At 33.6% G+C, this 19,817-nt stretch overlaps 1 protein-coding gene across 1 annotated transcript; it reads right to left on the bottom strand.

Annotated features, from left to right (window-relative positions):
* Nucleotides 1-13,544: 13,544 nt before the first annotated feature.
* LOC123655928 (juvenile hormone acid O-methyltransferase-like) lies at nt 13,545-16,025 on the bottom strand. The gene is made up of 4 exons (XM_045591669.1): nt 15,842-16,025; nt 15,058-15,229; nt 14,195-14,303; nt 13,545-13,797 (listed from the first exon to the last, which is right to left on the bottom strand). Exons 1-4 carry the CDS (start codon nt 15,985-15,987, stop codon nt 13,619-13,621), a joined length of 606 nt encoding a protein of 201 aa, XP_045447625.1. The 5' UTR covers nt 15,988-16,025; the 3' UTR covers nt 13,545-13,618.
* Between the last annotated feature and the right edge of the window lie 3,792 nt (nt 16,026-19,817).

Genomic DNA, 19,817 nt, shown 5'->3' with positions numbered 1-19,817 from the left:
CAACTTTTACAGTCATATTTTGACTTCAGACTGACAATCAATGAGCGCGAATATGCGTGTGAGATGAATGTGCATGTGTGCGTCAAATACATGGTAGTGTGTAGGTTATTTTTTATGGATTGATTATACTTTTATGCATAATTTTAAAAAAATATTAGCATTCTGCACTCCTTCTCTATATAAACCATAAGTGCACGAAATATCATACTCCTCCGTCCACGCAATATTTGTAAAAGTGTACATTTCTAAAATATAATATACCTAAGTAGAAGTAGCCTAAATTACTCATTATTACATGAGCTATATGCCAGTGAAAGTCCCGTCAAAATCGATCCAGCCGTTTCAGAGATTAGCCGGAGCGAACAGACAGACAGACAGACAAAAATTGTAAAAATGTTATTTTGGTATATGTACCGTGTATGCATTTAGTAAAAAGCGGTTATTTTAATATTACAAACATACACTCCGATTTTATTTATTTTTATATGTAGATGTTTATTTATTTATTTATTTATTTATTTATTTATTTATTTATTTGGGAAACATACAATATAAAAATCACATACAATTAATTTTCTTACAAAAACACATTAATCACTAAAGTTTCCACTAACAATAATATACAGACATGTCATTTGTCAAAAGTCGTAATTTTAAATCAATTAACATAATATAAATTAAATTAACTATCAAAAAAGACAAAAAATCACTTAGATATAAAAATTTATGTGATTTATAAATAAAAAAAGGCACAAAAAGAGTCGAGCGTGTCAATTATGTCAAATGAAAGGATTATAATTTAAAAATAAGTCAAAGATTAGAATTAAAATTAAGATTAATACAAAAATTACTGTAATAAATTAAAGGGATACATTATTATATCAAGAAATACATTATATTTTTTTTTAATCAAAGAAATACATTATTATTATTTTTACTTATTACGTCCCTAACGTGCTGCTTAAATGAGGTTAGGGTACAATTAAAAATGTCAATAGAGTTAAATATGTCGTTATAGTTTTTACAGGACCTGAGAACAAAGATGTTTCCAGCATATTTGGTCCTGGTTACAGGGACAGAAAATAACTTTTTTGAACGCGAACTCGTCCGAGGGCATCTCAAATTAATATTTTGTAACAAAAACGCCGAATCAATATGAGATTTCAGTATCTTATACAAAAAGACTTGGTCTCTCTCTAAGCGCCGATCAAGCAACGATGGGAGGGGTAACGGTGCGGTAACATCATTGCGACTTAAAGCTTTAAAATTAAAGTGCCTTTCAAATTTTCTTTGAATTTTTTCTATAGCTTCAATATAAGTTTGGTATTGAGGGTTCCAGACTGTCGATGCATACTCTAATATTGATCTAACATATGAGTTGTATAATAATAATAGAGTAGATCTATACCTAAAATCTCTACCAAATCGAAATACAAAGCCAAGCATTCGGTACGCCTTTGTAGTTATATGCTCGATGTGAGAATTAAAGGATAGTTTGCAGTCAAGAAGAACGCCCAAGTCTCTCACTTCAGATACCCTGTTAAGCATAACATTGTTTAAAAAATAATCATATTTCAAAGACTCAGTCCTTCTAGAAAATGAGATAATGCTACACTTTTTGGGATTCAGAGTCAGGTGATTGTTTGTACAATAAATACTTAATTCGTTCAGATCGATTTGTAATAATTGACAATCAAGAGATGTTTTAATTTTCTTATATATTTTCATATCATCAGCATATATCAGTAAGTCAGAAAATTTGAGGATAGAACCTACGTCATTTATAAATAAATTAAAAAGAAGCGGGCCGAGATGAGAGCCTTGGGGAACACCAGATGTTACTGGCATAAATGTTGAACAAAAACCCTTTACTGTAACGGCCTGACTGCGCTCCCTCAAATAAGATTCAAACCATCGCAGAAGGTCACCATGTATACCAATTTCAAGAATCTTCTGAAGAAGTATAGAGTATGGAATCTTGTCAAATGCCTTAGAATAATCCGTATACACAGCATCAACCTGATAACCCTGACCCAAGGCAACTGATACCTGATGTACAAATTCATGTAAAAAATGTATTAAGATTTTCAAATTAACAAATTCATTTTCACGAAAATTTCACAATGCCAAAAATGTATTAAATTTTGGCAGGTTTTTAAAATTAAGAATAGATTTATCTAGATAATTTTAGAAAGACGTACAATCTATTTCGAGTATTATTTTTTTACTAAGCTATTGTTAAAAGTCACAAATCGTATTAATAATAATTAATAAATGCCAAAGTTTGTGAGAGTGGATATTAATTGTTACTCGTTCACGCAAAAACTGAACTGAGTGCCTAGTGCGAGTTTTGTTTAATCCGTCTCGCAATAACGGGCGTAAATTTTAACTTCATTCTGTATGGGAAATTCGGGATTTCAACCTAGTTCTTGCGTATGCCGCTAGATGACTCTGTATCGATTGTATCGTATACTATTCTTTATCGTCTAGGCTGCAATGTTTAAATTCCCATGCAAAATAATCTTCACGTATAAACGCGTTTCTGTCATGTTTCTGTGAATAAAACTCGCACTGGGCACTCTGAATTGAATAACATATAGGCTAGTTTTTACTCACATATTCTCAAGGGGCTGGAAATTACGTGGGTGAAATTACAGGGATTTAAGGACCATCAGTAGATACAACACTGAGTACATGTATACAGGTTTCTATCATTAAATAATTCAATAAATAATAAATAAATATCTTATAACATAAACACACGGTCGTCTGTCCCTATGATAAGCAACTTAATGATTCTGTTACAGGTAACATTCGACTGTTATAACTATTTTTTTAAATATACGTATATTTAATACATATATAATACAAATATTACACCCAGACTCGCCCGCAACCCGCGGAACAGAAAGCAGGGCCACTACAAACTGCGCCAACAGGCAAGTCAATTAGATACAGTGCGCAGTTTTATAGAAGCCACAACAATTATTATAATGTCAATTTTACGAAAAAAAATAAATAAAATAAAAACTAACTGCAGAAACACTGTCAATAATAAAAGCAATAAACTAATAAAAATTAAAATAATTAGATTGAGACAAATCCAATTAAACAGGTATAAAACTTATCATATCGGCATATCGGTCTATATTTGTCAATATTTGTTTTATCTCTTTTTAACCGACTTCCAAAAAAGGAGGAGGTTCTCAATTCGACTGTATTTTTTTTTTTTTTATGTATGTTACATCAGAACTTTTGACCGGGTAGACCGATTTCGACAAATTTTGTTTTAATCGAAAGGTGGTGTGTGCCAATTGGTCCCATTTAAATTTATTTGAGATCTAACAACTAATTTTCGAGTTATATCTAATAATGCGTTTTTACTTGACGCTTTTTTCGTCGACCTACGTTGTATTATACCGCATAACTTTCTACTGGATGTACCGATTTTGATAATTCTTTTTTTGTTGGAAAGGGGATATCTCTAGTTTGGTACCGTGATAAGGAAACCAGGATCTGATGATGAGAACCCAGAGAAATCGAGGGAAACTCTCGAAAATCCGTAATAACTTTTTACTGGGTGTACCAATTTTGATAATTTTTAATTTAATCGAAAGCTGATGTTTATCATGTGGTCACATATAAATTTTATTGAGATCTGATAACTACTTTTTGAGTAATCTTTGATAACGCGTAGTTACTTGACTATTTTTTCGTCGATCTACGTTGTATTACTTGTCGATGTAATTGAAGTCGGTTTTTTTTCGTTTGCGAGCAAACACAATTATTTTTCTGTAAAATACTTACGATCGACTTTGTCCTTTGAGTTGGTATTTCTTCAGTGTAAAGAAAATTATTGAGAAAGTAGGTCAACGTCAAGGTTTGGTGATAGCGGTTCTATTTAACCAAATTCCAAAAAGGAGGAGGATCTCAATTCAACTGTATTATTTATTATTTTTTTATTTTTTATGTATGTTACTTCAGAAATTTTGACTGGGTGGACCGTGTTCGAAATTTTTTTTTTATCGAAATATGGTGTGTGTCATTTGGTCCCATTTAAATTTATTTGAGATCTAATAACTACTTTTCGAGTTGTATCTAATAATTATTTTTTTCACTTGACCACTTTTTCGTCGACCTACACCGCATAACTTTTTACTGGGTGTACCGATTTTGATTATTTTTAATGGAATCGAAAACTGATGTTTGTCGTGTGGTCACATTTAAATTTCATCGAGATCTGATAACAACTTTTTAAGTATTTTTTGATAACACGTATTTACTTGACTATATTTTCATGAACATTGCTACGTGTTAAAAAATTGTTTGTTGGGCCAGAGAGACACCCACAACTCCTAACACGAGACTACAAGAGAGAGAGTAAAAAAAAATCCTACAGAATCTTAATCTTCTTTTACAAAAACTCACAAAATCAACTTACACTAAAGCAAAGCTTATACCATAAGAAACTACAATGACTCACCCACAATAAATTGCACCCAGATCTTAAGACGGCGAGAGAATCCAACCCAAAAAGACCGCAAAGACTCGCCGTGAGGCTTATATACAGCAAACCCCGCGCGTCGCGACACAACTACCCCCTAAGGTGAACCGCGACGTAATACAATACGAGGGTATTCCAAAGAATTAAATCAGTCGCCTAGAAAAAGTAAATAGCAACGCTAATGCATAACTGTGCTATTAAAAATATATGCTACAACATACATAAAAAAATATATGTACTTTCGAATTGAGTAACCTCCTCCTTTTTTGAAGTCGGTTAAAAACCCATTATATTTCATTAGAGCCCCCCTGTGATGTTTCTTGATTTTTTCTGAGCCCGCCTCGTTTGAGCCTCAAGCGATCAACGGACGAACCCTAAGTTGAATGGCTTATGATCGGTGATATTGAATTAGTCAGACAAAAACTCAGTCAGTCAGTAAATCAGGACATATTCCTTTATAGGTATAGATGTAAATTTTGTTTCTTGTTTACTACAAACTAATTTTTTTTTTTTATCCTATAAAAGATTATTTCAAAAGAAACTTAAGTATTATTTGTCTAAAAATTTTATGCAAAGAAGGTCGATAAAATTAAAGATTCTTAAAAAAAACAGCCGTTTCTGTTGATCAATTACAGCAAACGTTTAAGGGCGGAGTTCACTGACTATCGTTTAACCAATGTTCGAGTAATCAGCCGATGAATTCCTAAACATCGGTTATGCACCCGGTAAAGTATTCACTGTTCATCACGAATATTTAAACCTTGGTTACTAAATCAGGCAATCACCATACGCTCACAGCGAATGAACCACTAATGAATGAATGCTATAAGTCTACTCATTAGGAAAGTCACATAGTTTTATTTAGTCGACACGAGTTTTGGTGCCATCTATTGTTAGTAGCATAAAATAAAACGCTTTAAACTTGAGAAGTTCGAGAACGCATTGGATACTGTTACGTTAGCATGTAATGTCCAATTTGGATGGGTAATAACGGCACGGCGCTGCCATTGTCAAATGTTTTTTTTTTTTTTTATTATTTCTTTGCACGTGCTAACATTCTCTGTGTTGATTATTATTTTGTTCTGTTGTGAGTGTTTAATTTTTAAATTACGGTTTACTTGAAAAATGGCAGCTTTAAAAAAGAGAACAAACGATTTTTCAAGCGGTGATTTTGACAAACGGAATCTAGTTTTAAATGAGAAATCATTGTATTCTGCGTAATCATTACGGCGCATTTGAAACAGGTACTCTAGGTCTCCTTGTTTTGGTCTCTATATTTTCTAGATTTTCAAGTAAGCCTAAAGTCTTGATAGTTATCAATTAATACATTGAAATTGAACACTAACTGCGTGTTTATCTCTTACCAAAAACTTTCAACTAATAACGAAATGTTGCAACTGTTGTAAAGTCACAGCAGAATCTGTTGAGCAGATGTCCGAATATGGCATTGATGGATGGTTAAACAATGCTGTAGAGTTCGGTTAAAGTAATCGGCTGTTTAAGGGCTGTAAACACTGGTTAACGTATGGTGAACAGTAAAAATGATTTAATCAGTTGTTTAACTGATAAACAGCCGTTTTAAAAGTCGGTGAACTCCGCCCTAAGTAGTAATTATGATACTTTACGTAGATCAGCATTTAATAAAAGAAAAAAAAGAATTTGGACAAAAATAAATTAAATCGTTGAAATCACAAAACAGGTTATGTTTTAAGAATATTTATTAAATATAAAAAAATCTTTAAACACTTTATTTTATTTTTATTTTATTATTTTATTATTTACTGGGAAACAAACAGCACACAACAATACAAATAATTCACAAGACAATAAGAAAGCCAGCAAAATTTCCACTTATAATAATATATACCTATATTTGTAAAATTCATATGTAATAACGTGTTACAAACTTACAATAACTTATGTTAAAGCTTATTCTAACATTATAATAGTATCAGAATTTGTTTTTAAGACTTTTTATATTTCTATTATTTATATAATCCATTACACCCGATACATTAGTGAAAAATAATAATTTTTTTATTTTTCTCTAATTTTTAATTTTTTTTTTTCATTTGTTTGTAGTCATCATCATAATTTTGCAGTTTACTTTAAAATAATAATTTTTTATTTAAAATTTTAATCAACTAAAACGTATATCATATCATATACACATAATACGTAGTAACGTATACGTTACTCAAATTTTTTTGTTGATAATATATCTAATACCTCTATACAACAGATAGTATATAGTCTATATTATGACGATTACAACTTTTACGAACTTTTTGAATCGTTATATCTCAGAAACGGTGTCTCGTAGGAAAAAAAGTATTTAAACATTTTTTATAGATAATTTTATGATCTATATTTTTTTAAGTATTTTTATGATAAAGGATTTTGCTGAAAATCGCGATAAACTCATTTCTTTTACCTTTGACCTTGAATAAAAAAATTCCATACAGGGGAAAGACTTTTAAATTTTATTTATATGATGATGATCCTCCAGAAGTGGGTGAGGCGACGGTTCGGGCCGCTGACCTTCCGTCTGATGCAGGTACTTTCCGGACATGGGTGCTTCGGTAAGTACCTGCACCAAATCGCGAGACGGGAGGCGACTCCAGCCTGCCACGAGCTCCACACGCTAGAGGCGTGCGCCACTTGGGAACCGCAGCGGCGCACGCTTTCAGCGGTTCTCGGACGGGATCTCTCGCTGCTGAGTGTCGTAAAGGCCATGCTTGACAGAGAGAGATCGTGGCAGGCGGCGGTCTCCTTCTGCGAAGAGGTAATGACGCAGAAGGAGACCGCGGAGCGGGCTAGAGAGGAAGACGCCTCTGCTGGCCCACTCCAGCGCAGACGTACGGGAGCAAAGCGGAGACGGTTTGCCCACCTCCTCCCCCCCTCGTGATAGTGGGGTCGGCGGCCGATAGTCGGGGGACTTCGGCCGGCCGGACGACACGACCCCATACATCTGAGGGGTGGCCTTGTTGTGAGCGAGGCCACCCCACCATTGTGCCGGGGCCCGGAGGCTTTATCCGGGCCTACCGCTGAGGCGAGGTGGCGAATGCTAGCGCGACCCCATCTCGCCCAACCCAGGCGGATGACTGCTCACACGTGGTGGTTTTTAGTCAGTAGGAGTCTGACATAACCCTCTGGCGCCCCCGCGCTGGAGGGTATCCATGATGGATTTTCCCCACGTAAAAAAAAACGTCAATTAGAATATGACGACCAAGGTTATACTTGTAGACATCGACGGTTATTTATATTCCTCTTTTTCCTCATTTTTAACCGACTTCAAAAAAAAGAGGAGGTTCTCAATTCGACTGTATTTTTTTTTTTTTTTTTATGTTACATCAGAACTTTTGACCGGGTAGACCGATTTCGACATATTTTGTTTTAATCGAAAGGTGGTGTGTGCCAATTGGTCCCATTTAAATTTTTTTGAGATCTAACAACTACTTTTCGAGTTATATCTAATAATGCGTTTTTACTTGACGCTTTTTTCGTCTACCTACGTTGTATTATACCGCATAACTTTCTACTGGATGTACCGATTTTAATAATTCTTTTTTTGTTGGAAAGGGGACAACCAAGAAAACCAGGATCTGATGATGGGATCCCTGAGAAATCGAGGGAAACTCTCGAAAATCCGTAATAACTTTTTACTGGGTGTACCGATTTTGATAATTTTTAATTTAATCGAAAGCTGATGTTTATCATGTGGTCACATATAAATTTTATCGAGATCTGATAACTACTTTTTGAGTAATCTTTGATAACGCGTAGTTGCTTGATTATTTTTTCGTCGATCTACGTTGTATTACTTGTCGATGTAATTGAAGTCGGTTTTTTTTTCGTTTGCGAGCAAACACAATTATTTGTTTACGAGTTCAGTTTTGTTATACACTAAGGGTCAGGTAAGGGTAAAGGTAGGTATTATATACTAAGGGTCGGTTTTACTGTTTGTAAATAAAGGTTATCTTGCACTCAAGTTAAGAATAGACTTAATTCGGCTTCGACTAATAATTAATTACTAATAATCTAACTACAAATTTTAGATTCATATTTGCGAATAGAAATATCTCGTATCTTAAATATGGGAACATCGACTCTTTCCTCTTTACCTAATGCGTTTGTAAGATAATGGCACAATCCCTATATACCCCGACAGAAACTATTAATTTTTCGTACCTTTACTCAGTGATTTCAACATCAAATAGTAGTTGTTAATTCGAAAATCGACTATTAAATACGAACTTTATATGCCAAAATTGGTCATTTGAAATATTTTATTTCATGTATTCATTATTTCAATTTCATCTGTTTGTTTGGCATACATTTTTATTCATCATTTAACTACACATAAATTATTCGGCCGTAAATAATGCACATCGACCTTTATAAAGAGACAATCAGCTAATTTAGACTTCGTAACGCGTTATAGTACAAGATCTCAGACCCCATTCCTTCCTTATTTTCTTACTGACGAAATACATACAATATAAGTAGTATAGTGACCAAAATATTTAAAAATATATAGCTAGTTAATACCTGTACGGGTAACCGCATATTCAGCAATGTGATTGTTTTTGCAATCTAATAACCTCCTTTAATTTAGGTTGTTTCTTACGAAACTGCTGTCTACACATACCTTAGATTTCCATACCGTGTCTGTACTTCTGCCTATTTAAATATAATTAAAATAATCCTAATATACTTAGTGTAAGATCGACTTTCAGTGGGTTTAGCTTACCTCATGACCTTTCCTCATATGTCGTTTCTCACTCATACATAATTTGTAACCATACGATACCAATTTCACGTACTTACATATAGCAGCTAAGATAATACGTTTATTGTATACACTGATACTATTTTAATCATCAATATATATTTACATTATTTATTTAATGTATCCTAATTTGAACAAATAGTCTCATTTTTTTGCGATCGTTTTTATCTAATTCGTCTAACATTTATCTAATATGGAAGCGTATGATATCGTTATCGCCAACTTTTGCGATCGTCTATGCATGTCCCGCACCCGATGACGTAGCCGCACGTATAATTGCAAAACATGGTTTTACTGTTATTACTATAATATATTTTTTTACCTCATTATTACTATTATATTTTTTACAATATTTGTGTTTAATTTTGTCTTTCCAGTGTTATTATGGGATATAAAAAAAGTTTCGTATATACAGTTACGAGTATATAGGTACACTTAATATACATAATATAAGGTGATCGAATCCGAAATTCCATCAAATAAGTGGTACTGTAGGTGTAATGAACGCGTTTCGCGTGAAAAAACCATAGCCCTTTTTTTAAATTTAACTGTATAAATAGGTAAGCTACTTTGATAGACTCATTCTACGTAATATTAAAATTATGGTAATTTTGACAGCAGTTTGTCATCTGAAAATATTTATAGGCATTGTGGTAGCTTCATTTTCATACATGTTTCTTACGGCCCGTACTAAACAGTCATCCCGTTCGTAAATACAAACCGTACATAAAAACGATATAAGATATTCTATTAAAAAATAATTTACTTATTGTTTTCTAATGCTTACGCGAACTTCACTTATTATAAAGACAAAAACTTTTTCTATCACGGGAGTCCTCCATGGTTGCTGTAAAGTATCCGAAACGTCGGGCATTAAAAAAAACTTAAAAAACCGCGATAAATTAAAAAAAGGTGTATCATTATACTATTTTACTTGTTACAAAGAAACTAATTACGAGATTATAATTATTTATAATAACACCTACACTAGTTAGTTTGTTATATCACTTGCTTTTGAAACCATAACAATTCGTGTTTTCCTACTAAAATTTTCAGATATAAAGACTTCATTTACGTATTTCAATACACACAATACTAGGAATTTACTGCTATTGTCTACAAGTAAATTAAAAAGTCACGTCATAGAACATACACACAATTACGCTAAGGTATTGAGCACTGCATAAAACGAAATTATCACTAATAATAATAACACGTTGACACCTTTTAAAAACGTGTAATATTTTATACACGTAAAAAGTAATTAACGCTTTTCCTGCATTATTTCTATCGTTCATAGATGTTATCTCTAGTTGTAAACTAAGGACAACATACGGAAGTCTTCGGTCCGGGTTTTTTTTTTATATCACTAGGTCGGCAAACAAGCGTACGGCTCACCTGATGGTAAGCGATTACCGTAACTTATAGACGCCTGCAACACCAGAAGCATCGCAAGCGCGTTGCCGACCCAATCCCCAATCCCCCCAGGAGCTCTGGTCACCTTACTTACCAACAGGGACGCAATACTGCTTGAAAACAGTATTATTTTGCTGTGATCTTCTGTAAGGTCGAGGTACTACCCCAGTCGGGCTGCTCCATATTTTGAGCAGGAAATTCCTGCTGTGCCCTACCACGTTGCACGTACTTTCCGCGTGTATCGTCGAGATTCATCGACACGCCGCCGCCGTCGAGTGGAATAAACGCCAACCGCCAACGTTCGTTCAATTATCAAAGATATATATTATTTCGTCCCTTGACGCACATTTTTAATCAATGCTTTTCCACGGGAACTTTTCCAGACATTTTAAAAAGAGCTTTGGTGCATTCCATCCACAAAAATGGCGTCAAAGATAGTGTTGGTAACTATAGACCAATTTCAGTGCTGACAACAGTCTCAAAAATACTAGAAAAACTTCTAAATAACAGGCTTATCAAATTTTTACATAAAACTAATGCCATTGCCGATAAACAATTTGGTTTCGTAAAGGGTAAATCTACTGAAGACGCTACCTTAAAACTCACTGAGACTGTTGTCAAGCACCTAGATAATAGAAATAAAGTCCTGGGAGTCTTTATAGATTTATCTAAGGCGTTCGATACTGTGTCTATACCATTACTCTTGGAAAGGCTGGAGTCAATTGGAATACGTGGAACTGCATTGGATATTTTTCGTGTTTACCTTTCGAATCGTACCCAATGTGTCAAAATAGGAAATTGCACCAGTGGTGACACTAAGTTAACATATGGAGTCCCACAGGGCAGTGTCCTTGGTCCGACATTGTTTTTGGTATACATTAACAGTTTGTGTGGTCTGCGATTAACTAACTGTGAAATAATTACCTACGCAGATGATACAGCGCTGATTCTACATGGGAAAGACTGGGCAGAGGTACACAATCACACAGAAAATGCATTGAAACAAATTATAAAATATCTAAATGATAGCTTGCTGACTCTTAATCTGAATAAGACCACATATATGACTTTTTCACTACGTGCAAATACCCAGCCCTCAAGTGATTTTTGTATAAGAGCTCATCATTGTGATAAGCCAGACGACGATTGTGAATATCACTGTCCCAGCTTAACTTCTACACCCAGTACAAAATATCTTGGTATTATTATAGATAAACATCTCAACTGGTCCCTACATGTTCAGGCTTTAACAGCACGTGTAAGAAAATTGATTCCTATTTTCTATAAACTTAGGATGTCTGCAGACCGTGACATACTAATGAATGTTTATTATGCACTTGTTCAGACCTTGCTTCAGTATTGTGTTGTCACATTGGGAGGCACTAATATTACTACGCTGCTACCACTGGAGCGTGCGCAGCGTGCAATTCTCAAAGTTTTGTCTAAAAGACCACAAAGATATTCCACAGCACTCCTATATCGTGAATGTTCTGTTCTCACTGTCAGGCAGATTATTCATCATGCAGTCAATACTTCGTAAGCACAAAAGTTTAATATATAATCCCTCTCAAAAGCGCAACAGAAGTAGGGTGTGTACAATACCGCCACATAATACATCTCTTGCAAAACAGCAATTTTATATCATTGGCGCTCACCTCTATAATAATGCAAATAAAGTGAACAATATTTTTCCCCTTAAAACAATGCACTGTAAAAAAGTAATTCGCGGCTGGCTTCAATCACTTAATTTTGTCGAGACTGAAAATTTAATTCATTATTAAAAAAAAAAAAAAAAAATGTTTCTTCTAACACACATGCGCACACGCACGCTCACACGTATACACATGAACACAAACAAACACACACACGCACACACACCCACAAATACACACACACACACACACACCCACACTCATACACACACACACACACACTCATACACACTCACACACACACACACATATAGATATGAAGTAAAAATGAGCACACCCGCACACACTTTATTACCCCCAAAAAAGAAAGACAATATTGTTTAAATACTATTTTTATAATATTTCTCAAGTAGATTTGCACCTGTTATGTACGTAATGTTTGCTATGTCTTATATCTCACAGTGGAAGACGCAGGCAGCTGTATCACAGTTTATACTATTACGGCTGCCAACGTTAACTTGTATATGTTTCTGTGTAAAATGTGAATACTTAACGTACTGTAAATTGTTTTGTTAAAAGGAGTGAATAAATAAATTATTATTATTATTATTATTAAAATAGCCGCCAAATAAGCGAGTCACGAAACGTCTGACCGTTTGACGTTTTTTTCACATCGCCCTGCGCGACCGCGCCTCCGGCGAGTACGACAACTTGCACCTAGATTGCAGTAGGTAATAAGGAAACTTTTTACATGAATACACTATTAATCCTTATAAACCTAAACACGTTAGTTCATTCAATAATTATATGCAAATAATGATAATTAGATAATTAAAACGAATCTCTTATGAGCTATGGCCAAATATCAAAAAAAAAAAATCGAATGTGCTTTAGACCACACGTTTTTTACACTTTAGAACACAATATAATTGTTTATATTAATAATTGATTTAGTTAGTTTATTAGCAAACATTTTAGTAGTATCATAGATCACCATTTAATAGCTAATAAGAGTTAGGACAAAATAAAATAAAATTAAATCGTTGAAATCACAAAACAAGTTATATTTTAAGAATTTTATTAAATATAAAAATAAAACCATTAAACAGTTCATTTTGTAAATTATAATAGTATTTAAATTAGTTTGTTTTAGAAATCGAAATGAGTGAAATAATAATTATTAAGTCATATTAATATTTTGTACTACTTTAAAAACTTTGTATTACTTTACAAACGTTTTACTTAAAAAATCGACTATTTTCTTCCCTTGGCTACAATAAGATGGTAGTTGAATGTCGCTTTGATCGGTTCATCGACGTTACTGCTTGCATGATCAATAACACGCAAGTCTCGGAGAACATTAAAGAAATCTACCACATAATCTTCCTCTAAATCTTTTGGTATTTTGAAAGGATTGATTGATGTTACAGATCCTGAAAGTATGAGAATTTTTTTTAAATATATATTAACATTTATACATAAAAAAATAATAAAACAAAACTTAGCTTATATTTATTTGAATAAAAAAATTGTACATGGTTTTAGGTAATACTGTAGGTGTATGTACTTAGTGGACGACCAGTGATCAAAATTCGACCATAATTAATTTAAATTATAAGTTTGAACATTTTTAAGGTTCAGTTTTCAAAGACTATACTTCTATAATAATAAACAAAATAGTATATATACGTGTCTGAAGAACGAATTGTGAACGTGTTCTGACGAACCAGAAGAAGGAAAAAGAAGGGTCGAATAAATTCCGATCATTCTCAACTTATGGCGTAACCAATGAAAATGGGATTAATTTTTTATTAAAAATAGTAAACTTACCTTTGAGTACATCGAGGTCGGGATAAACAAATGTCTTCTGCAAACATTTGACTTCCACCGAAGTGAATCCGATCGACGTCATCAATTGTTTGACCTTCTTTTCAGGTTCCTTAAAAAAATTATGAAATATTTTAGTAATTGAAAACTTCATTTCATTTTGTTTTGATTCATTTCCCTTTTTAACCGACTCCGAAAAAGAAAGATTTTTTTTTCGACTATATTTTTATTATGTATATTATACCTCAGAACTTTGGACTGGGTGGACCGATTATGATGGTTTTATTTTAATCAAAAGGTGATATGTGTTAAGTGGTCCTATTCAAATTTAATTAAGATCTGATATGTACTTTTTGAGTTATCGCTAATGATGACTTATGTGTGTAAATGATGACTACTCTTTGATAATACTTGATTATGTGTATTTACTCGACTTATTTTTCGTCTACTTACGTTGTATTGAAGAACGAAATTGAAGTCGTTTTTTTTTAGTTTGCAATGAACAAAAATTTAATTATTATAAAAAAGATGAAGTCTTTTTAAATTTATGTGTCTACGTCTTTGTTCCTATTATTAATAGTATAGTTAGTTGTGTTTATCTTTTGCAACAAAACAATTTCTAACATAAAAGCTATTTTATACTTAACTCTTTTTATAATCTAATATTCCATATTAAAATATTACTACTGAATTAGTTTTACATCACATATTTAAAAATGGTATAGTTTAAATATAGATAATTTCTGCCGACGACAACGATACTGTGTAGTTTTTATATACACAATATACAAATAGTTATTACTTTTAAGCTAATAACGTAAGCGCAAAATGAAAATAGTAATAACTGATAATAAAGTGATTATTACCTGACAGTCATGATAGGGTGAAATAAAGCGTTCAACATCTTCCATCCATAACTTCCATTTTGTTGAACGAGATAGGGTGCGATAAACGTCAAACATTGGCCATTGACCCATGAACACTAAAAAGCACTCGCCACCCTCTGATAGTAGATCATATATGTTTCTAAATCCAACCCTGAAATTTGTAAAAGTACTGTGAAATTAACTGAGCTGAAGTAAATATTATACTTTTGGGCGAAAGTTAGAGTCCGACCGAAATAGGTTCAGTCGAAATCTAAGATGAAACCAAAATAACAGAACTGGTTATGTACTGGTCAACATAATGTGTATTTTTCATTTGTTTTTGCTTTTACATAAAGACGAGTAAATGGTGTTGAACAAACAAAATCTTACATTAAGTAAATGCTTCACACTCAACGGAAAGAAATGAAAAACAATAATGTATCAAAACACGAATCAGTGAAATTTTCTTTTATCACGTAAGTGAAGCTGTATACATTACGTACATAATCAATGAATTTCAAGAAACAATATATTTTTGTTTAAAGTTAATTTATTAATTAGTTCCTTCGATAGGTCTGGATAGCATGGATCTGATTCATCCAAGATTGGCATAATAAGACTGTTGATTAGTGATATTTTAGTTTTAATCGGTAGAAATTTTTTCCATCTTTTCAGTGAATCGAAAAGTTGCATAAATTCTGTGACTAATTTCAGCGATATATACGTATATTGTATTTATACAAATATAAAATAGAAATAAATAGTAAATTTAGGTATCACTCACTCTTGATTTTGGATCCAGTGCATGGCGTAGAATGAAAATGCGTGATCAAAATTTCCTCGAAGCTCGTTCGGTAAGTCGCCCTCAATGTCCAACACCATAAAACTGGTGTGATCATTCGCATAGTGCTCATTAGCATACTTTACCATGCTTTCGCTAATATCACAACCTACCAGTCTTTCACAATTATTGGGAATAAATCGTTTCAGTATACTCGTCGTTACGCTTCCATCTCCACAACCTAAGTCTAAAACCGTAATTTTGCCGTTTTTCCATGTAATTAGTTGTCCATATTCCTCTAAACATTTCAAAGCATCATTTTTTGATATAATGTTGTGTTTTTGATATAATACAGCGTTGTTCATTTTCGTATATTTTTTAGGAGATATTTGTTTGAGGGTTTGCACTCGTTAAGCTGCTGCGTTCGGCTCGGTTTCGGCGAACAATCTCGTTAGGAGCGTGGTACGTAAGTGTTTATATATGCCACCGACACAGTATAGTCGACCGCTGTAGCAAAGATGGTCGAAGAAAGCTGGGTTAAGTTTTGGTTACGAGCTTTTCTCAAAATCTGAAAATTATATATATGCGATGATTTAAACATTAATCATTATTAACTAAATTAATAATAGAAATTTTACGTAAATATACGAACACGTACCTAAGTCAATTGTGTCTGAACAATGAATATGCAAGTGCTTGCAATTTACTTGTTGTTTATTTTTCTCATACTTTTCGTGCCTAGCATTACAGCAAAATCATTATTTTATTATTTCGATTACACAATATATTGTTTCGGTTTTAATGCAATACATGCAATGTTAGTACGTCAGTAATACTTATCTCAACATAATTTGAAACGTTGTTTTGAACAATGTGAAATGAATTTTGTATGTATGAATTCTAAAATTAGAAATAAATTTTACATTATATTTAAACGTCTAAGACTAGGCAGGATTGAATTGATTTGAAAATTTTTATAATACCTAAGTAGCTGTAGTTCATAAAATGAAAGTTTTTTTTTGTAAATTAGCTTATAAACAATTTTAAAAATGATATTTAATATGATATTTTAGCTATCAAAATCTTATATACTATTAAACGAGCTGGATGTGGCTCGAGAAATTGGAGAGCGTAGGTATTCGCGCCTATTAAGAAGTCGTTCATAAGAAGATGCCTGCCTGTATTAGAGTAGGGGGCAAACAATTTGAACGTTTATAATATACTATCTATAATCTATAATATATATAAAAGCGAAAGGTCACTCACTCATCACGAAATCTCCAAAACTATAACACCTACAAACTTGAAATTTGGCAGGTAGGCTCTTTATAAGACGTAGGCATCCGCTAAGAAGGGATTTTACGAAACTCGACCCCTAAGGGGGTAAAACGGAGGTTGAAAGTTTGTATGAAAGTCCTATATTTTATAAGTAAGAGACTTGAAATTTAAAATGTATGCTCTATAGATGATGAAAAGGTGTCCAAATAATGTATCTTTAGAAATCAACTCCTTTTTAGGGTTGAAACGGGGGATCGTAGGTTGAGTTACTGATCACGAAATCTCCGAAACTATAACACCTACAAACTTGAAATTTAGCAGGTAGGCTCCTTATAAGGCGTAAACTACCGCTAAGAATGGATTTTACGAAACTCGACACCCTAAGGGGGTAAAACGGGGGTTGGAAGTTTGTATGAAAGTCCTATGTTTTAGAAGTAAGAGACTTGAAATTTAAAATGTATACTCTATAGATGGTGAGAAGGTGTTCAAATAATGTATCTTTGGAAATCAACTCCCTTTTGGGGTTAAAACGGGGGATGGTAAGGTTGACTCACTCATCACGAAATCTCCGAAACTATAACAACTACAAACTTGAAATTTTGCAGGTAGGTTCCTTATAGGGCGTAAACATCCGCTGAGAACGGATTTTACGAAACTCCACCTTTAAGGGGATAAAACGGAGGTTGGAAGTTTGTATGAAAGTCCAATGTTATTAAGGTAAGAGACTTGAAATTTAAAATGTATGCTCTATAGATGGTGAGGAAGTGTCCAAATAATACATCGTAATCTATATATATAAAAGAGAAAGGTCACTCTCACACATCACTCTCTCAAAAACTCAAAAACCATCCAAGATTGACAAAGATGAAATTTGGCAAGGAGGTAGATTATAGTTAGAAGACGTCCGCTAAGAACGGATTTAGCGATATTCCACCGCTAAGGTTTAATTGGGGTTGAAAGTTTGTATGAAACATATACAGCAACTATAAGTTCGCCTGATAGGTTATTTATACTGCAGCTTGAAAATAAAACTAAAAATGTGGTGTATAAAAAGGTTTTATAAAAATAACTATTAAATTATACTAAATTGTGCCTTTGAAAAAGTTACTCAGAGTGATAAGCATTTCAAGTGACTGAAATAAAAAAATAATTTGCGTTAAGCATCTTAATAGTAATGCATATCTTCATAACCACGCGGACATAGTCGCGGGCAACAGTTAGTGTATTATAAAACAAAGTTCCCAAAAGCGTATGTGATCGATTCCCTCAAAATCTATACTGAACGGATTTTCATGCGGTTTCACCAATGGAGAGAGGGCTTCAAGAGGAAGGTTTAAGGAAACGGCTACACCGATTTTGATGAGAGTTTCACTGGAAATTTGCCGGGAAAACTTTGTGAGAAACTGATTTAAACGCGGGCGAAGCCGCGGGCACAGCTAGTATCTATCTATAATATATATAAACGCGAAAGGTCATTCATCACGAAATCTCCGAAACTATAACACCTACAAACTTGAAATTTGGCAGGTAGGCTCCTTATAAGACGTAGGCATCCGCTAAGAACGGGTTTTACGAAACTCGACCCCTAAAGGGGTAAAACGGGGGTTGCAAGTTTGTATGAAAGTCCTATGTTTTTGAACTAAGAGACTTGAAATTTAAAGTGTATGCTCCATAGATGATGAGAAGGTGTCCAAATAATGTATTTTTAGAAATCAATACCCTTTTGGGGTTAAAACGGGGGATGGTAGGTTAACTCACTCATCACGAAATCTCCGAAACTATAACACCTAAAAACTTGAAATTTGGCAAGATGACTCCTTATAAGGCGTAGACATCCGCTAAGAACGGATTTTACGAAATTCGACCCCTAAGGGGGTAAAACAGGGGTTAGAAGTTTATGTGAAAGTCCCATGTTTTTGAAGTAAGACACTTGAAATTTAAAATGTATGTCTTATAGATGATGAGAAGGTGTCCAAACAATGTATCTTTAGAAATCAACCAACTTTTGGGGTTAAAACGGCGGATGGTTTACTCACTCATCACGAAATCTCCGAAACTATAACAGCTACAAACTTGAAATTTGGCAGGTAGGTTCCTTATAGGGCGTAAACATCCGCTAAGAACGGATTTTACGAAATTCGACCCCTAAGGGGATAAAACGGGGGGTGGAAGTTTGTGTGAAAGCCCAATTTTTTTAAAGTAAGAGACACGAAATTTAAAATGTACGTTCTTTAGATGGTGAGAAGGTGTCGAAATAATGTATTTTTAGAAATCAACCCCTGTTTGGGGTTAAAACGGGGAATGGTAGGTTGACTCCCTCATCACAAAATCTCCGAAACTATAACAGCTATAAACTTGAAATTTGGCAGGTAGGTTTCTTATAGGGCTTAAACATCCGCTAAGAGCTGATTTTACGAAACTCGACCCTTAAAGAGATAAAACGGGGGTTGCAAGTTTGTATGAAAGTCCTATGTTTTTGAAGAACGAGACTTGAAATTTAAAATGTATGCTCTATAGATGGTAGAAAGGTGACCAAATAATGTATCTTTAGAAATCAACTCTCTTTTGGAGTTAAAACGGGGGATGGTAGGTAGAATCACTCATCACGAAACCTCCGAAACTATAAATATATTTTTTTCGCATTTTGGCGGTAGTTCGGATTATACTGGTTCTCGGTTTATTGTGCGAATAAAATAAAAAA

The sequence above is a fragment of the Melitaea cinxia genome, chromosome 8 (assembly GCF_905220565.1).
Source record: "Melitaea cinxia chromosome 8, ilMelCinx1.1, whole genome shotgun sequence".
NCBI classification, from domain to species: domain Eukaryota; kingdom Metazoa; phylum Arthropoda; class Insecta; order Lepidoptera; family Nymphalidae; genus Melitaea; species Melitaea cinxia.
This window is presented reverse-complemented; position numbering and strand designations above follow the sequence as displayed.